We start from the raw sequence: 19,521 nt of genomic DNA, 5'->3' as shown, positions 1-19,521 counted from the left end.
CGTTGTGTCTCGTGTAGAGAACCGTGTTAAGTGAATTTAAAAAGAAACATTTTGAAGTGCAAACTGTGTGTAAAGCAGAAATTGTGTTTAGAGTTTTGGAGACTTGAGACGAGGCTTTGCCCTCTGTGTGTCATTTTAAATATCTCGGCATGTCATTCCAGTGTGTTAGCAATTGGAAAATAGAAAATCTAAACACTTCCAGGGGTTAAGGAAAAGTGGAAAGGGAAGGAGATAGGAGGGACTATTTGAATGCATCCTGTGGCTGCTGCAGCGTGCTTCCACAGTGACGTCATGACGCACAGTTCCTAGACTCCGCCCACTGAGCCTCGGCCGCCGCAGTGTGTCCGCTCACCACCACAGCACTCAACTTTCTGCTCCGTCTGCTGGACGACACCGACAAACAGCGGACATCAGAGCATGCCTTTGCCCGTGCAGGTGTTTAACTTCCAGGTAAGGCCTCGCCGAACCTCCCGGTGTCACCGAGAACAGACGGACCGCGGAGCGACGTTACAGGAGCTCCGTTAGCCGCTAGCGTGCTAAGTGAAGGAGCACAAACGGAGTTCAGGTTGTCGTATTTAATCAGCACTTTGATCATCTATTGTCTTATTCTTCTATACTTACATGAAACATTAACCAGGGATGTTTCTAAGAATAAACCACTAATAAACGAAGGCCAATAACCTCGGATGGAAAGGCTTCTGCTTGCTAACAACATTAGCACGGATGCTAACGCCGCTTCACATTAAACAGACACTTTAATGGAAAAGTGTTGCTCATTGTCTATGGTTCTTTCTTTAAACAACACTGAATGTCAGTAAACATCGTCTATTGTGACTGCAGCGTGCAGCTAAAACCCCCTGAATCCTGTGTTTACGCCTGCCCCCCTGTCCTGTCAGATGGCTCAGCTGCTGGTAGCAGTTAGCACTGCTCTCTGTTTAAACACTTCATTAGTTTAAAAGGTTTCCCTCAGCTTACAATGATGCTCAGAAATCATGTCACCCCATCATGTAACTGTCAAGTTTGAATAACTTGAATTACAATTCAGTTAATTGGATACACAGAGATGTAAATGAACCGTTTCTGGAATCCTAAACCAAGGACACACAGTGAGGTTGGAGTGGATGAAGATGATTGCAGGTGAGTTTAGATCATCTTTAGGTGTGAGTGTAGGTGTGTCACATTGGGTTTGTCCTGTATGGCCTGGCAATCTTATCAAGTTATATTATTATTTCTCTGTTAAAAAAATTATGAAGCAAACGCAGAATAGTCTAAATTGACTTTGAGTTGTTGATGCATAAACGAGAACGTTCCCTGAGGCGACGCGGCCTCGGGCTTATCCTGTCGTCTCTGTTGTCCCCAGAGGCAGGCACCTCTTTGTCCTGAAATGACTTTCTGCAGATAGTGAGCTCATGTTTGTGCTCTGCCTGTTTGTTCAGGGGTCTGTGGAGCCAATGCAGATCGACGCAGACCCCCAGGAGGACCAGCAGAATGCTCCGGACACCAACTACATTGTGGAGAACCCGACACTGGTACTGACCCCGTCCGTTGCTCTTACCTGAGGCACCAGTCTGATGCGGCTGCTCAGAGCGATTTCTGTTTTCATTTAAAATGTTGTGTCACAGCAGATAATCTCAGCAGGTTCGTGGTGACAAATGAAACCCTGTATAGAAGAATGTCAACTAAAACATTCTAACGTGTCGCCTGCAGGCCTTTCACTTTAACAGTTGATTCTTGCGATAACCATGGATAAATTAAAAAGAAATTCCCAGGGAAATTGAGAAAATCCTGTTTAATGTCGGAGGACATTTAATTTGACTGACAGCATTGCTGCATTTGCTGGACGTTCATGTCCACAGACAGCAGAAACCACAGAAACCTGCTGAATGGGAAAGAAAAAGAATGAAAACATGATAAAATGCAACCAAACTGTCTTAAAACTGACAGGTATCAGTGTCACGGATTACAGGGTTGTAAAAGGTTTCTATGAGGCGTGATGGTCTCTGACCCGTCCCCGTGTCTCTGCAGGACCTGGAGCAATATGCCACCAGCTACAGCGGCCTGATGCGCATCGAGAGGCTGCAGTTCATCGCGGAGCACTGCCCGCAGCTGCGGGTGGAGGCGCTGAAGATGGCGCTCACTTTCGTCCAGAGGACCTTCAACGTGGACACTTACGAGGAGATCCACCGCAAACTCACAGAGGCCACACGGTACTGTGTGTGTGTGTGTGTGTGTGTGTGTGTGTGTGTGTGTGTGTGTGTGTGTGTGTGTGTGTGTGTGTGTGTGTGTGTGTGTGTGTGTGTGTGTGTGTGTGTGTGTGTGTGTGTGTGTGTGTGTGTGTGTGTGTGTGTGTGTGTGTGTGTGTGTGTGTGTGTGTGTGTGTGTGTGTGTGTGTGTGTGTCCGTCTCCGCTGAAGGCTTGTCTCTCTTGAACAAGAACCAACATCATCAGAACCCGATGAAGACTCGGATCACTTGCCTTCCTCACATTTCACACCACGTTGGTTCAGAGCACGTTCAACATCTTACCCACACATTTCCAATCCAACACCAACAAACAGGCTTTGAAAAACAAGTCACAAGGTTTTTATTGGAATTTATACAAACTACTTGATTATTACCAAATACCTTTTAACCTATTGTGACGCATAGCTGTTTGTGATAAATCATTTTTTCCAATAGATTTGTAAAGGAAGAACTTGTATTTATCTATTTATTCTAAGTTTATACAATACTTGTGTACAATTTTGTGTTTTTAATGGTTCACTATAATGTCACTTTCATATTTTTTTTTAATTAATTAATTAATTAATTAATTTAATTGTTAATCTTTTATGAGGACCACAACGAAAATAGGTATTATCTATGACTTTATTGTGTCATCCTGTTGTTTTTTCTTTAAGTCCATTCATCCATTCTTCCTCTGCTGCAGGGAGGTGCAGGGTGTGCCCGACACGGTGCCTGAAGGCGGCGTGGTCCCCCCTCCTCTGGATTCGGCCTGGGCTGAATCCACCAGGAAGAAAGCTTTGCTCAAACTGGAGAAACTGGACACTGACCTCAAAAACTACAAAGGCAACTCCATCAAGGAGAGCATCAGGTACAACATGCGACTCCTAGTTTCACCCTGTGTAGGATGCATGTAAATTAATACATTTAAGTAAATAATACCTTCATTTACAATCATTGTAGGGATGAGTATCTAGTACGGTACTTTAGTAATTACTGACGGTATTCCGCCTGGAGGTTGGTGATTTTCCGAGCCGGACTTGAACGCAGTATTGCGCGCACACGAGTGTAATGACGTCAGTCGCTGTGGGTTCAGTCCACAGAGCAGCACGGCCGAGGGAAAGTTCTCAAGAGGCTCCACTTTTCAAAACGCGAGGCAGATTAGGCTCTGAAATATTTGTCACGTGAAGTACGAGGCCAGCGGCGGGAATATCTCTAATCGGAGGAAGCTCCTGCTTCAGCTCTAGATGTTTCTCCAGGCTGAAGAGATTTCTCATTTGTTTTAAATTCTTTCCCCTCCTCATCACACAAGGTTTCCAGAGGGGAAAGGAATAGGAAGACGTGGAGCTGGGGTTTAATTTGTAAAACATCTGTGATGCTACGATACAAACTTATTATTGATATTATTTTGATATGTTTGTTTAAGTTTATATATTGAGAAATAAATGTGCATTTTTTTTATATATATTCTTTTAAACAAATTAACATTTATTACCACAAACACACACAAAAGAACCCAAAACTGTTACCGTTGAGTACTGGTATTGATACTCGGGTACCGTTCCCTGTACCAGGGTATCGGTATTTGTTGAAAAGTGAAAGGTACCCATCCCTAACTCATTGGACTGAATGCAGGGTCATGAAAAAAGTTATGGAAATCTAAAATGCAATTTCCAGGCCCTGGAAAAATTATCGATTTTTTTATTTATTTTTTTCCAATTTTTTAAAAATACATAGAAATGCAGATGCCATAATAGATAACTAGGGTAGATATTGTTTTAATTTTCTTATAGAATTAATTGCAGGATATTCCAGTGGTGTACAAGAAGTGCGCCTTGTGATTTCTGCTTCTGGTGTCTTGGCAAGAACGTTGTGCATCCAAATGATGTCTCACTCTAACGTTTACACGTGCAGAAAGGTACTTTGTATTCTATTAATTCTTACGTTCACGAGTATCTGCACAACCAATTTTGACAAGGACTGTATTTGGCCTTGAATAGACGCTGAACTAAACTGCAGCAAACTTGGAACATGCGCCGTTTGTAGCCATACAGTATTTCCCATGACACTGGGAGCGTAGCTCCACTTAACCCGGGGACCAGGTATCGGTTAGCCGTGCATGTCGTGGAGGTGCAGCTTGAAAAGCGGCGGGACTTCCGTTTCCGGTCTGGACCAATCAATGAGCCGTGTTTCTTCTTTACTTCCTCTCTGGACAGTGTTGGTTTGGTGGGACGGCGCCTCCAAACCACCAGCTGTTGTAATTGGGTGACATTTTCCAGGAGGTTTGATCCTGTCTCAAAAGTGAATCTGAACGCCACCCGAACACCCCCACCCCCACCCCCACCCCCAATTCGATTAGTCCCGGACTATCGGAGTGTGAAAGTTCCCTTAAGATTTATCAGTAAACGAGAGAGAAATTAGAGAGGATAACATCATAGAAGAGACAGATTCTCACCAGCCTCCCCCCTCGTCCCCCCAGGAGAGGCCATGATGACCTTGGAGACCACTACTTGGATTGTGGAGACCTCAGCAACGCCCTCAAGTGCTACTCACGGGCCAGAGACTACTGCACCAGTGCCAAGCACGTCATCAACATGTGTCTGAACGTCATCAAGGTACGGCAGACTCTGAAACACACAGGAAGCCGAGAGAGATCTCTGCACCAGGTCCCAGGTCTAACGCCGCCCCTCTGTGTCCACAGGTCAGCGTCTACCTGCAGAACTGGTCACATGTGCTGAGCTACGTCAACAAGGCAGAATCCACTCCAGAAATTGCTGAGGTGAGCAAACAGTCCGGCTAAAGTTTGTATATGTAACAGCCCTGAAGCATTGTTCATCACCTTCATCATGTAGCCACCTGCTAACGCTAAACCTGTAGCCACCTGCTGACGCTAAACCTGTAGCCACCTGCTGACGCTAAACCTGTAGCCACCTGCTAACGCTAAACCTGTAGCCACCTGCTAAAGCTAAACCTGTAGCCACCTGCTGACGCTAAACCTGTAGCCACCTGCTGACGCTAAACATGTAGCCACCTGCTAATGCTAAACCTGTAGCCACCTGCTAACGCTAAACCTGTAGCCACCTGCTAAAGCTAAACCTGTAGCCACCTGCTAATGCTAAACCTGTAGCCACCTGCTGACGCTAAACCTGTAGCCACCTGCTGACGCTAAACCTGTAGCCACCTGCTGACGCTAAACCTGTAGCCACCTGCTGACGCGAAACCTGTAGCCACCTGCTGACGCGAAACCTGTAGCCACCTGCTGACGCTAAACCTGTAGCCACCTGCTGACGCGAAACCTGTAGCCACCTGCTGACGCGAAACCTGTAGCCACCTGCTAACGCTAAACCTGTAGCCACCTGCTAAAGCTAAACCTGTAGCCACCTGCTAATGCTAAACTTGTAGCCACCTGCTGACGCTAAACCTGTAGCCACCTGCTGACGCGAAACCTGTAGCCACCTGCTGACGCGAAACCTGTAGCCACCTGCTAACGCTAAACCTGTAGCCACCTGCTAAAGCTAAACCTGTAGCCACCTGCTAACGCTAAACCTGTAGCCACCTGCTAACGCTAAACTTGTAGCCACCAGTGTTTTTCACTCTGTGCGACTCTCCCTTGTTTCATCCAGCAAAGAGGAGAGCGAGACAGCCAGAATCAAGCCGTCCTCACTAAGTTAAAGTGTGCTGCAGGTAGGTGGCGCTCTGCACGGTGTCCTGTCTTCAGGAGGAGCTCACACAACTCAGTATGTGTTGATCCATGTTTCAGGTCTGGCAGAGCTGGCCTCCAGAAAATACAAACCTGCTGCCAAGTGCTTCCTGCAGGCCTCCTTCGACCACTGCGACTGTCCAGAGGTGAGAAACCCCGACACTGATCTTCATTCTTCTTCTTCAGAGTTCTGCTGCCTGACGTGACACTGATGTTTCTCTGCAGCTGCTTTCTCCCAGCAACGTTGCCGTGTACGGCGGCCTTTGTGCTCTGGCCACATTCGACAGACAGGAGCTCCAGAGGAATGTCATCTCCAGCAGGTAGCGGGCTCAAGTCTGTCCACACCCCCCCGGTCCGTCCACACTCCCTCTGGTCACTCCCCCTGGTCTGTCCACACTCCCTCTGGTCACTCCCCCTGGTCCGTCCACACTCCCCCTGGTCTGTCCACACTCCCTCTGGTCACTCCCCCTGGTCCGTCCACACTCCCCCTGGTCTGTCCACACTCCCTCTGGTCCATCCACACTCCCTCTGGTCACTCCCCCTGGTCCATCCACACTCCCCCTTGTCTGTCCACACTCCCTCTGGTCACTCCCCCTGGTCACTCCCCCTGGTCCGTCCACACTCCCCCTGGTCTGTCCACACTCCCTCTGGTCCGTCCACACTCCCCCTGGTCTGTCCACACTCCCTCTGGTCCATCCACACTCCCTCTGGTCACTCCCCCTGGTCCATCCACACTCCCCCTTGTCTGTCCACACTCCCCCTGGTCCGTCCACACTCCCCCTGGTCCGTCCACACTCCCCCTGGTCTGTCCACACTCCCTCTGGTCCATCCACACTCCCTCTGGTCACTCCCCCTGGTCCATCCACACTCCCTCTGGTCTGTCCACACTCCTTCTGGTCACTCCCCCTGGTCACTCCCCCTGGTCCGTCCACACTCCCCCTGGTCCGTGCCTATGTCGGCTCGAGAGAGACCGCCTGTCCCGTTCTGACCGGGATGCGCAGCATTTTCAGAATCGGAGTCAGTAATACTTCTTTAATTCCTGGGAGAAATTCTTGTAACATAGCTCCACACAGGAATGACAGAATGGAAGTTGAAGTAATCAATAGAAATAAAGTAATAAATGGTGATTAAGTTAGTAATATTAAAGATACATGCTGGAATAAGTTCAACGAATTGTTTGAAAGCCGCGAGCCGCTGGCTAAGTGAACAGCCCGATGGAGTGGCCCGTCAATGGATGTTGTCCGTCTTCCTCTTTGCAGCTCGTTGCAGGAATAAGTCGGTGAATGAGTTGATGGATGGGATGACCCGTGACTCACCAGTCAGTAAAGTGACTCACGGGTTTTGAACGATTCGTCCATACTTGAACATCACTAGGCGGGATGCGCGCTCAACTTCTGGGGTGGGGGAGAAGGGATTAAAACGCAGTGTGTCCCAGACAGAAGCGTTCAGGTGGTCAGCTGCACCTCTAACTCTGCTTTCCTCTCCGCAGCTCCTTTAAGTTATTTCTAGAGTTGGAACCTCAGATTAGAGACATCATCTTCAAGTTCTACGAGTCCAAGTACGCGTCGTGCCTCAAACTGCTTGATGAAATGAAGGTGGGAGCATGTGCACACACACACACACACACACACACACACACACACACACACACACACACACACACACACACACACACACACACACACACACACACACACACACACACACACACACACTGCAGAAAGTGATCTTTGTGCGGTTGTTGCAGGATAACCTCCTGTTGGACATGTACCTGGCCCCGCACGTCAAGACCCTGTACAGCCAGATCAGGAACCGAGCGCTCATCCAGGTGAGAAGGAGGAACTTTAACCACCACGACTCGTGGACATTTTGTTATTCCTTCTTAAAGCTGGATTGATGGATGTCCTACAACGTACTTGTGTGTGTGTGTGTGTGTGTACACGTGTGTGTGTGTAGTATTTCAGCCCGTACGTGTCTGCAGACATGACAAAGATGGCTCAGGCCTTCAACACCACAGTGGCAGCTCTGGAGGACGAACTCACCCAGCTCATCCTGGAGGGACTCATCAACGCACGCATTGACTCCCACAGCAAGGTCACACACACACACACACACACACACACACACACACACACACACACACACACACACACACACACACACACACACACACACACACACACACACACACACACACACACACACACACACACACACACACACACACACACACACACACAGCGTGCTAACAGCGGGCCCTCCTGTAGATCCTCTATGCGAGGGACGTGGACCAGCGGAGCACCACGTTTGAGAAGTCGCTGCACATGGGCAAGGAGTTCCAGAGACGAGCCAAAGCCATGATTCTCCGAGCCGCCGTGCTGCGGAACCAGATCCACGTCAAGGTACCGTCCAGAGCGTTTGACCTTTTCTATTAATGCTGAGGACCATCAGTGCCTCTTAATGAAGGCTTGAACCTGAAACAGTCTGCGGTCGGTCCGATGCTTCAGCCTGCGCTCACGCCTCCCAGAGTGTAGAATGAACTGACAGGTCCGTCAGGTTTGCAGTGATCTTGTAATATTTGGAGCTGTGTTGAAGTTTCTTGTAACTAGATTGTTAGAGTACTTAGTTACTTTTTGTGTCTCCTCTCCTTAGTCTCCACCCAGAGAAGGCACTCAGGGCGAGCTGACACCCGCCAACAGCCAGACCAGGATGAGCACCAACATGTGAAGAGGGCTCCTCCTCCATCTGCACGACCACACACACACACACACACACACACACACACACACACACACACACACACACACACACACACACACACACACACACACACACACACACACACACACACACACACGTAAAGGACTGTATTGTTCCGGAGAGTCTCTGTGTGGACGTTGGCTCAGGAGCTGAGCTGGAAGTTACTGTTCGGAGATGCTGATTGGTGGACGCCACAAGAACACAGAGGATGGTTTCACTAATAAAAATAAAACGCCTCAAAAACACCGTTTCATGTTTGATCTGTGTATCCCAGAAGGAAAAAGCCTGAAAATAAGATATCTCCATGCATGAGTTTGTCTTAAAATGTGATCTGGTGTTAATCTGAGTGAAACCTTGGGAGTGGGAGTTTTCTTCTCACAGTGATGGCCTGAGGCTTCAGACTTCCACAGTTACAAACCGATTATAACTCCACATCTATTTGAAAAAAAAAACCAAGATTCAGACCTGACTTCCACTAAATGTTGGTGATGTCAGGTTTTGAAGTGAAACTCCAGGACGAACCTAAACTCTCCAACTCTGTGTTTTTCAATGTTTTTTGAGCCATGGCACGTTTCTGTAAACAAGTACAAAATGACGTATTGTGGATTTATACAGCACCTCTAATGACCTTATTTTTCATTGGTAAAAAAGTAATTAAAAAAAACCTGGAAAAATATAATGAAGTCATTGCCTCTTTGTCTGGGTTAAACTGTGTGATTTACTTTGTCACTCCCAAGCATCGCTTCATTTTTTAGTAACTAATTTTATTGACCCAAATCACAGGTCTGTAGTAATGTGTTTCCTACCGCCACCTGCTGGCAAGGAAGGGTGTTTACATTATCTTTATCAGCTGACACATTTTAGGCAGATTATCAACAATGGTGAACAGAGTCCTGTGGAACCAGATGATGAATCCACTCGGCTGCAGGAACGTTGAAGGAGGCGAGAGGCTCCAAGTGTCACGTCAGACCACAGGAAACGGTTTCCATCAGCCTGGTCTGTGTGCTTGACCAGCTGCCAGGTACCAGACCACACCAGAGCTGCTCTCGGATCAAAGTTCATTCACGTGGAGCAGAAACAATGGTGGAGACGTTCTTCATCAGCCACTGTCGTCACCAGACGAGTCTTTGGTGGTGGAAGTTTGTCTAGTCCACTGTGAATGGTTCAGTGTCGAGTCCAGACTACCTGAAGAACGTCTTTCATTCAGTCCCTGCATGAACAACAGGCCTCATTTCATCCTAATGGACCACGATGCTCCAGCAGCATGGGGGAGGCATCATCAGGGAACGGCTGCTGCAGCCTGACGATGGAGTGACCTGCACTTTCTCTAGAGAAAACCTGTGGATCAGCTGAGTGGCCGTGTAGCGGCTGTAACTCGGAACCTAGAACCACGAGCAGTGAGACGCCTCAGCAGACAAGTCCACTTGTGACCAGCAGGAGACGCCGACCAGCTGGGATAGATGCTTCAGGTCACATGACCTGGGCATGTTTGGTTGTGTTCTGTTGTTGGCTTCTGTTTCAATAAATTGAGATGAAGAAATCCCCACTGCATGCTTCTACTTTCATATTTCACTGCAGCATCAACTTTTTATGTTTCCATGTTTCCATGTTTTCCACACCAAAGCCAAATATCCCAAACTTCCTGAGAGCAGTGTGTTCAGCCTCAATCCGGTGGGAACGCTCCTAGAATGGTTGAACTGATATTCTTCTATTCTTATAAATGAGAAAATGCAACAAAAACTATCATGGAAGAATCACAGGACACTTTAATTGTGTGCAATCATTTATTAGATTATCATTGGAATCTCTTGTCCAGTGTTTCCACTCGTACTCACAAGCTAACATGTCTGAAACACACACACTGATTCAGGTGAGGCTAGTTGGGAGTGAAGGGAGTGAAGAGATTGTGTGTGTGTGTGTGTGTGTGTGTGTGTGTGTGTGTGGTTCTCAGTAAGCATGGTCAGCCACAAACAGAGACTCCTGAGCTGCTGCTCCTTTCCCTCCAGAGGACACGTACTTCCCCAGAGCCGCCTGGCTGTTGTTCTGGAATCACAAACCATTTGAAAACATTCAGTGCTGCTCCTCACGTCTCCAGCTCAGCCTGCTGATTCTCTGACATTTCAGGATCATTTCTACTCCAGAAACAGAAACACCACTACTGTTAGACTTCTAATGGACTTTTAGCATCGAGTCCAGCAGGGGGCGCCGCACTCAATCAGCAGAAAGAAGGAAAGTCAACGGTGATGAGAACTAACGTTGCTGTTGAGAAAGAGGAACTTTTCACAACTCTCTTGTTGCAACCCCCCCATGCCCCGCCCCCTTACCAGTGCTCTCTTGATGTACTCCTCCTGGCAGGCCTTGCCGTTCTCCTTCTTGCCCCCCCAGGCCTTGAGGGCCGAGGCCTGCAGGGCCCGGCCGTAGGAGAAGGTGAGGGCCCAGGGCCGGTGCAGGGGACACTGGTTGATGGCGTTCAGGTTGATCGTGGCCTCTTCCTCACTCTGACCCCCGGAGAGAAAGGTCACGCCTGGAGGAGGAGGAGGAAGAGGAAGAGGAAGAGGAGGAAGAGGAGGACAGGCTGTCAGAGAAGCATTACCTATAGAAAACCTGTTGAAACAGTCTTCAGCATGTCTGACCTGGCACGGCAGGTGGCACGGAGCGGCGAAGGGCGGTGACGGTTGCCATGGCGACCTCCTGGGGGCTGAACTTCTTGGGGCAGGAGTGTCCAGCGGTGACCATGTTGGGCTTGAGCAGCGTCCCCTCCAGGTACACGTGGTGGTCCGACAGCGCCTTGTAGACGGCCGCCAGCACCTGCAGGGCTCCAGTGTCAGTTCATCCAAACAAGTGAGCCCGTCGTGCCCAGACCCCCCCACCCCCCACCCCCTCCTGCAGGAGCGCCCCCTCACCTTCTCAGTGACATACTGGCAGTGCTTCAGGTCGTGGTCTCCATCCGGGAGGATCTCCGGCTCCACGATGGGGACAATGCCATGCTGGGGGGGGGAGAGAAACATTTAACACACGACAGCAGAGGTGGTAAAGTCAGATCCTGGGGGTGCAGCCCTGCTTGTTCTCCACGTCTCCTTCTCTGGCTTTGGGCTGAAGGTGGTGATGAACCACGGGGACATTCAGGTGTGTTAAAGAAGGGAGACGTGGAGAACAAGCAGGGCTGCACCTCCAGGATCTGACTTTACCACCTCTGCACTACGGAGTAATAATAATGTGTGACGTATAAAATCTGCTTTTTCTATCAGAACTCATTTCCTTCTGATGCTTTCTGTGTGTGTGTGTGTGTGTGTGTGTGTGTGTGTGTGTGTTTAGCGTCGAACCATCTGGCAGATGGAGGCGTAGCGAGCCAGCACGTTGGCATTCTCCATGATGGCGAGCTGAGACGGGGTGGTGGAGGTGATCTTCAGCACGCAGCGCCACTTGGCGAAGTCGGCTCCGTCTTTCTTGTACTGAGCGCAGCGCTCGTAGAGCCCGTCCAGACCTGAGGGACACACAAACCCGGTTCAGTCCAGGTGAGCGAGGAGAAGCAGGCAGCAGCAGCAGCAGCAGCAGCAGCAGCAGCAGCAGCAGCAGCAGCAGCAGCAGCAGCAGCAGCAGCAGCAGCAGCAGCAGGCCCCCCGGGTCTGGTCACCTTGGGTGGTGGTCTCTCCGTTGGTCCCGGCCAGGGGGACCACGCCCTTGTCCACCTTGATGCCCACCACCATGCCCTTCTCTTTGACCAGCTGGGGGAAGGGCTTCCCGCCGTCCGTCTTCTGGTAGAGCGTCTCGTGGAAGAAGATGACTCCCCCGATGCAGGGGTTGACCTTGTCATCGGCGGTGAAGAGGAGCTGGCGGTACAGCCTCCGGTTCTCCTCCGTGTTCTCGGCGTTGATGCTCTGGAAACGTTTGGCCATGCTGCCTGGAGGGGGAACACACTTCTGATACACAGCAGCTCCAACAAGGTTCAAACATCAGAGGAAGGAGCCATGGATATCATTGATGTACTGATACCGATACCGGTATCGGGTCCAAATACTACGCGCAAAAATATCAACCCGGCAAGTATTATGTGAAATCATCCTGCAGTAATGACGCCTGCAGCTACAATAGAGAGGACGGGCGATGTCAGCGGTTTTAATATCAATGAGAATAACTAAACTAAGAGAGACTGTAAATTATGTTCTGAAGAAAAATCAAGAGCAGGAAAAGATAGTTGCTACAACACCAGCAACTTCATCACCAGCAACGTCATCACCAGAGACATTTGGACCAGCAGAGCTAGAACGACGCCGCTCAGTAGTTTAACTGCTCAGTGGATGAGGAGGATTTTACTCCTGGCCGTGCTACATGCTACATGCTACATGCTACATAGTTTTGGGGTTCACACACCAGCGATGCAACATGCTAACCCCAACTAAAGTATGACTGGTCCACCCATCAACCCGCTGGAGCGCTACGCACAGACGCTGTGTGGAGGTGATGTAGCGTCGACACAGAGGATGTGTGGGGGTGATGTAGCGTCGACACAGAGGACGTGTGGGGGTGATGTAGCGTCGACACAGAGGATGTGTGGGGGTGATGTAGCGTCGACACAGAGGATGTGTGGAGGTGATGTAGCGTCGACACAGAGGACGTGTGGGGGTGATGTAGCGTCGACACAGAGGACGTGTGGGGGTGATGTAGCGTCGACACAGAGGACGTGTGGGGGTGATGTAGCGTCGACACAGAGGACGTGTGGGGGTGATGTAGCGTCGACACAGAGGATGTGTGGAGGTGATGTAGCGTCGACACAGAGGATGTGTGGAGGTGATGTAGCGTCGACACAGAGGACGTGTGGAGGTGATGTAGCGTCGACACAGAGGACGTGTGGGGGTGATGTAGCGTCGACACAGAGGACGTGTGGGGGTGATGTAGCGTCGACACAGAGGACGTGTGGGGGTGATGTAGCGTCGACACAGAGGATGTGTGGGGGTGATGTAGCGTCGACACAGAGGACGTGTGGGGGTGATGTAGCGTCGACACAGAGGCTGTGTGGAGGTGATGTAGCGTCGACACAGAGGACGTGTGGGGGTGATGTAGCGTCGACACAGAGGATGTGTGGGGGTGATGTAGCGTCGACACAGAGGATGTGTGGAGGTGATGTAGCGTCGACACAGAGGACGTGTGGGGGTGATGTAGCGTCGACACAGAGGACGTGTGGAGGTGATGTAGCGTCGACACAGAGGACGTGTGGGGGTGATGTAGCGTCGACACAGAGGACGTGTGGGGGTGATGTAGCGTCGACACAGAGGACGTGTGGGGGTGATGTAGCGTCGACACAGAGGATGTGTGGTTCACGACAACACATAGCCTTCGCCTTGTGTTTGCATATGGAGTATAACTTTCATCAGTACTTGTATTGGCAAGTTGCTAGACGTTAGTACTCGTACTTTAAAAAAAGTGCCATTGGTGCATCACTGGTACATACTCTAAACCAGAGGTCTCCAACCCCGGTCCTGGAGGACCCTGTCCTGGAGGACCCTGTCCTGCATGTTTCACTTCTCTTCCTGCTTCAGCATCCCTGAATCTAATGATGATGTCATCACCAAGGTTGTGAAAAAGCCCAATAAGGAGCCGCTCATTGCAATGAGGTGTGTTGGAACTGGGAGGAGCTAAACCTGCAGGACAGGAACCCTGGAGGACCAGGGTTGGACAGCCCTGCTATAAACCATCCACCAGTCCGGCTCTGTACCTGTGGACTCGTCGGCTGCCAGGATGCCTTTCCCAGCCGCCACGATCCTCTGAGCGATGCCGCTCAGCTCTCTCTTCTGCTCGGTGCTCAGGAACGGAAAGGCGTGCGTCATGGTGGCTGTGGAAGAGAGACGTCCCCATCAGGGTTTGGTAACAGGAAGAAATGACGCCACAAAGTGTCCACATACAGTGATCTGCTGCCGTCTCCGCTTGAGTTCAAACACAGGATACACATTTCCATGGTTACGAACAAGCCAGAGGGCAGGGCGACGCTCAACTGCTTCTTGACAGATTGTTTTCAAAATGTGTTGCAATGAAGAGTTACTGTGGCAAATGTTTCCAGAAAAGTACTGAGAGCAGAACTGAGATTACAGCCCCGACACTTCGTCCTCACGTTGCTCCCGAGAGTTCACAGCTCGGAATTATTTAGATTTGAAAACACTAAGAGGCAGTGGAAGCGGGATTTGATCCCTCCTGACATTAAGACGATTCAGCAGAAGAGGGGATGACGGGGTGGGGGGATGGGTGGGGGTCTGTCAATCTGCTTCCATAATCCCACCCAGCATACTGGTAACAAGAGTGAGACCTGACAGGATTCAGAGAAAAACAAATCTAGATTAAAGCTGAGAGCAGCGTTGAACGGCTCAACCATGCAGGTTGGAAAAGGATCTGAAGCAGGCGGAGACGTACAGCAGGTCACAATGTGGGAAGTCGAATTCTTTCAAACATTGTGTAAAACCTGTGAAAAATGTCCAATTCTGTGGCTCAGACAGCACTCCAGAGATCTCTGGTGGCTGCCAGCAGGTGGCGCTATGTCTGTGTATGAATATCGACATATGGATTTCTTGCCCATTGCAGCAGAGTTACACATCACTTCCTGTTTCATAACCAACCATCAGATTTGCAGCACGATGTCGTCGCCACACCTTTTGACTTTTGTGGAATTTTGATACTGATTTTATCGAGAAGGACTGTTGTATATACAGTATAATTTTAATAAAATGCAGTATAATTTTAATAATATACAGTAGAATTTTGGATCTCTGTAACATAGGTGATACGTGTTAAACTTGTTGCTTGTAGTAGATGTTAACAGTGTGAGAACAATGTCGGGGGCGCTGTGGAGCCATTTTGCCAGACACGTGCAATGACCATAATATTTAAATGGTTCGCCACTTCTGACGTTTGAGCACGTTCAGGCCGTCAAAAATGCAGCAGTTCGTGCAGTGGAAGAAGTAGATAGATAGAACCAGCAGATGGCGGTAATGCAACTTTATGGATGCAAACTGCCGTTAAACACAAAAGAAGAAGATGAAATTAAAATTAAAATAATAATAATAGTAATAATAATAATTTCTTACATTCCAATAGGCTCTCGCCCAGCTCTGCTGAACTAACTGAATACATTTATTTCTACTGATCTGTTGGGGTAACAGAGATTATTTGTCGTGTTAACTTTTATTAAGTAGCTTTAAATATTAACGTCACATAATATGACAACAAAAATGATGAGATCTGACATTTAAGTGTCAAAGTCGCTCTGAGATGTCTTTATCCTCACACACTGTGAGAAGCACCGGTTAATTAGAAGACGTCAGGATGCTGCAGGATTTAAAAAAATTCAAGCATTCAAAAAATCAAACTTTTAAAAAGACCTAAAACTAACAGGAAGTGCTCTGACGTCAAAATGACGTTTCACAAAAAGCTGCGTCGGATTTTTAGAAACTTTTCAGAACTTTTCTACGATTCATTTGAGAGAAGGAGAGGATATTTAAAAACCAACTTGTATTTATGACTAAAGATAGAAAGTCTAAGGAAACAGCGGAAATAAAGAAAACCTGAAGAATCTACACTTCCGTGTAGCGGATTTCAGCAAAACTGCTTTATTTAAAAGCGCATAAGAGTAAACTGAATAGTTTCTATCCAAGTTTCTGTGTTTCTTTCCGGGACTTACCGGGTCGGTGATCGGAGCAGTAACGGGTCGAGGTACGGGAGGCTGCGGGGACCTGCTGCGAAGCTGACCGGGGAGGAGAGTCGGATGGAGACGGAGAAGGTCGAGGAGTACACCCAGCGTGGAGGGGGCGGGCCACGCCGCAGACTGTCCAATCACAGTGCACGTCGTGCAGTGATTGACGTACAACTCCATCCAATAAGAGGAGGCGGGGCTCCTACTGAGTGGTGATGCTGAACGTGTGTCATCCCACCCTCATCTGTGTCTCACAGGCTGCTGACGCAACTTTAAGGTTTTTAAAGGTTTATACGGACACAAACTGTATATTTATTAGCAAGATGTGCGACTTCTGTTTATTGTTTTCATCATATGAGCTCACGAGAGCTCTCAGCTATTCTGGAATCGGTCTTCTAATCAAACACAAAGTTAAATCACATCATGTGACAACTTTTCAATACTTAGGCTCCGTTTTCAAGTGAAAATGCTAAACTTTTGTTGTGCTTTGAAGGAGCAACTGAAAACACTACTTTATGGAAAAGGCTCCAAGGTGGACCTTTTTGAAAACGCTCGGACTCCATTGCTGTCTCGATGGACGAAAACTGGACCTCTCCCCTTGTAGGTGGTGGAAACACTGCTCCTACACATTAGCAGTTGTTCTTGCTCCTTCACAAGAAGCTGGACAATAAGAATAATGTTTTCCTTCAGAGTGTCACGACTCCCAGCCCATACTGTCCTGGGACTACATAGTTTTTTAGTTGACAGTCAACTGGAATAGCAATCCAACTTCATTATCTATTTGTACGAATATCCACATACTCGCCATTGTTAATGTTTTTGCGTGTTACTCTTTGAGCACACGTGTGTCCAGTTTCATCACAAAAACAAACAGCAGCACCCACTAGTGGACAAACATGAAAACTATATTTTATTTCAGAACTTGTAAACGTGAACTTTTTCTGAAATGAAAATGCATAAATGATGAGTTTTCACTTGTTGTGTAAACAAGGTCTTAGACCCCCAACTTTATAACACCTTAGCATTACCTATATTGAGCATTCGCCCTCTTGAGGAGCGTCAACACGCTTTCACATGATGTGTCAGACTCCAGCCAACACACCCTAAGAACTGAGCTGCAGCCACCAATAAAATAATAAAATTAACCAACTGCTTTCTCAGTCATCACCGGCGCCTAACATAATACATATTCTGCTAAAAACATGATTAGATTGTTGAGGTTTGTGTGGTATATCTTTTCTTATGTCCAGTGCACAAATCCCATCTCTGGCAGGTACTCTGGTTCAACTCTCCTGCTCTTTATATTCCATAAATGCATTGATAATAAAATCCAATGAGGAAAAGAACGAGTGGGCATGTGGTGAGTAAATGTGTGAAGCTCCCACAGCCTGCTGAACATGGCAGCCACAGTTTGCCTGTAAGACCTCACTGGGGGAGAAATGTTCCCTGGTAGCGCAGCTGTAAGCCTACGTGCAGATCCTCACATGGATGATGATACCAGAGCATCAGCAGCAGCGTGGAAACACACCAACAGCCATAGAGCAACAGAGGGGAAGGGACAACTCGTCCACCACAACTCGTCCACAAAACTGCAAACCGGGACAACTCGTCCACCACGATTCTTTTCAGCGTTATTGATTTGAAGGATTGGATTTTAAAGTATGTTTGACACATTTGGAAGGAATATTAAGTTTATTTTGACACTAAAACTTAATATATTAAGTATATTTGACACAAAAACATAAACATTGGCAGCTGCCCAGAGCGCACACTCAACAGGGGCACACCGTGCACCGGCTCAGAAACAGTCTTCAGAAATATGGTTTTCACAAATGTATTTCAGAAAACAAATAGGCTGTGCAGTTAAAGGTTAAAACACTTTAAAGCTTTGATTGATGTGTTCAGGTGCATCACGTAAACCCGCCCTCCGACTTGTTAATGAGCTGTGGGGCTCATACAGCAGCGACACTACATGACAAACATGATTAAAATATGACTGATACAGTCCCTGAAGGTTCAGGTGGGGGGCATCATGTGTGCAAAGAAGACCATTCATAGCTAGAAACACAGCCATATGATACTATAATAAATATATATGGACATATACTAGATATATAAAAAATATATAAAATATCAATTAGAAATAATATGTTGAAGTACATTGTACAGGAACAGCAACAGACCCACTATAACAGCCCCAACTAGAGCATTGAAAAAGGTGAATCTAACAGAAACACAGTCAAATAAAACAAAGCATTGTGGCAACTATCTTTGGAAATATCATGACTTAGTTTTTGGAAGAGTTTGAACAGTTCCCAGGGAGTTTCCTCAAAGCTTCTGGTGCATAAAATAGATAATGGAGATTATGGAAGATATAATTTGGGCCCGAGCCACCGTGAAGTTTGTCGTAACAAAACCATCAGATGTTGAATAACTTTTCCGTTCAGTGTTGAACTGAGAGTTTCCAGTTTCATTCACAACTTCTTTTCCTTGGATCTGAAACTCTTCGCATCCCGTCTCTAACCTCTCATTAAACACTGGATGAAACATGTTGACGTTATATAAAGTCTCTCATAAAGTTCTCTGTGTTAAAGTGTTAAAGTGTTAAAGGCGATGACCTCTGGCACCTTTCCAGACGTTGTTCTGGACCCTCAGGGTGGTGAAGCTGATAGACTTCACCACCCTGATTCCTCACAAAGAGGATGAGCATTTCTGGAAAAAAGTTAAAACGATGGCAAATGCACTTCTGCTTCACTGTTAATACCAGTCACCCGGTCGTGTTGAGCTTCCTTTTGGCAAAGCCTCCATTTTATAGATCTGATCTGATCTGAAGGTCTCGTTGGTGTATTTTATACAGAAAAGCTCTTCAGGTACTTTTAGTTTGAAATGTATTCCACTGAGTGTTAAAACCTGCAGAAAATCCACATATTCACAGGGAGAACATGCAACCTGCACGGAGAAAATCCACCAAGTTCTCCTGAGCGTTCTAACCACTGCACCACCGTTCCTGAAGCTGAAGTCCCAGGAAGCGTCTCCAGGCCGTGACCCGGACAGTTCCTGCAGCACAGCTCTGATCTGAGCGATAGCAGCCTGAATGAGTCCCACGTCTGAGTCTGATAGCACACGGCTGCCAACAATACTCACTATCACGCGCACAAAAC

At 47.9% G+C, this 19,521-nt stretch overlaps 2 protein-coding genes across 2 annotated transcripts; one reads left to right on the top strand and one right to left on the bottom strand.

Moving 5' to 3' along the window:
- Positions 1 to 294: 294 nt before the first annotated feature.
- On the top strand, positions 295 to 9,351 carry gps1 (G protein pathway suppressor 1). Its single transcript, XM_080486887.1, has 14 exons — positions 295 to 450; positions 1,437 to 1,529; positions 2,026 to 2,207; positions 2,929 to 3,093; positions 4,702 to 4,837; positions 4,924 to 5,001; positions 5,846 to 5,906; positions 5,983 to 6,068; positions 6,148 to 6,242; positions 7,412 to 7,517; positions 7,670 to 7,750; positions 7,879 to 8,016; positions 8,190 to 8,324; positions 8,575 to 9,351. Exons 1-14 carry the CDS (start codon positions 418 to 420, stop codon positions 8,647 to 8,649), a joined length of 1,464 nt encoding a protein of 487 aa, XP_080343013.1. The 5' UTR covers positions 295 to 417; the 3' UTR covers positions 8,650 to 9,351.
- Positions 9,352 to 10,453: 1,102 nt separating this feature from the next.
- Positions 10,454 to 16,463, bottom strand: LOC308124681 (fructose-bisphosphate aldolase A-like). The gene is made up of 8 exons (XM_080487873.1): positions 16,349 to 16,463; positions 14,396 to 14,512; positions 12,317 to 12,583; positions 12,006 to 12,166; positions 11,586 to 11,669; positions 11,316 to 11,490; positions 11,007 to 11,206; positions 10,454 to 10,725 (listed from the first exon to the last, which is right to left on the bottom strand). The coding sequence occupies exons 2-8, from the start codon at positions 14,505 to 14,507 to the stop codon at positions 10,630 to 10,632; spliced, it is 1,095 nt and encodes a 364-aa protein (XP_080343999.1). The 5' UTR covers positions 14,508 to 14,512; positions 16,349 to 16,463; the 3' UTR covers positions 10,454 to 10,629.
- Positions 16,464 to 19,521: the final 3,058 nt, after the last annotated feature.

This window comes from Lipophrys pholis (genome assembly GCF_963383615.2).
Source record: "Lipophrys pholis genome assembly, chromosome: 19".
NCBI classification, from domain to species: domain Eukaryota; kingdom Metazoa; phylum Chordata; class Actinopteri; order Blenniiformes; family Blenniidae; genus Lipophrys; species Lipophrys pholis.
This window is presented reverse-complemented; position numbering and strand designations above follow the sequence as displayed.

Excerpts from the sequence above, each read along its gene's own strand:
- gps1 (XM_080486887.1), top strand. The coding sequence starts at position 418 with ATGCCTTTGCCCGTGCAGGTGTTTAACTTCCAG. Across the intron at positions 451-1,436 it reads TGCAGGTGTTTAACTTCCAG|GGGTCTGTGGAGCCAATGCA; the intron begins GTAAGGCCTCGC and ends CTGTTTGTTCAG. Across the intron at positions 6,069-6,147 it reads ACCACTGCGACTGTCCAGAG|CTGCTTTCTCCCAGCAACGT; the intron begins GTGAGAAACCCC and ends GTTTCTCTGCAG.
- LOC308124681 (XM_080487873.1), bottom strand. The coding sequence starts at position 14,507 with ATGACGCACGCCTTTCCGTTCCTGAGCACCGAGCAGAAGAGAGAGCTG. Across the intron at positions 11,491-11,585 it reads GCCAGTATGTCACTGAGAAG|GTGCTGGCGGCCGTCTACAA; the intron begins GTGAGGGGGCGC and ends GGAGCCCTGCAG. Across the intron at positions 11,207-11,315 it reads CGTGCCACCTGCCGTGCCAG|GCGTGACCTTTCTCTCCGGG; the intron begins GTCAGACATGCT and ends CTCCTCCTCCAG.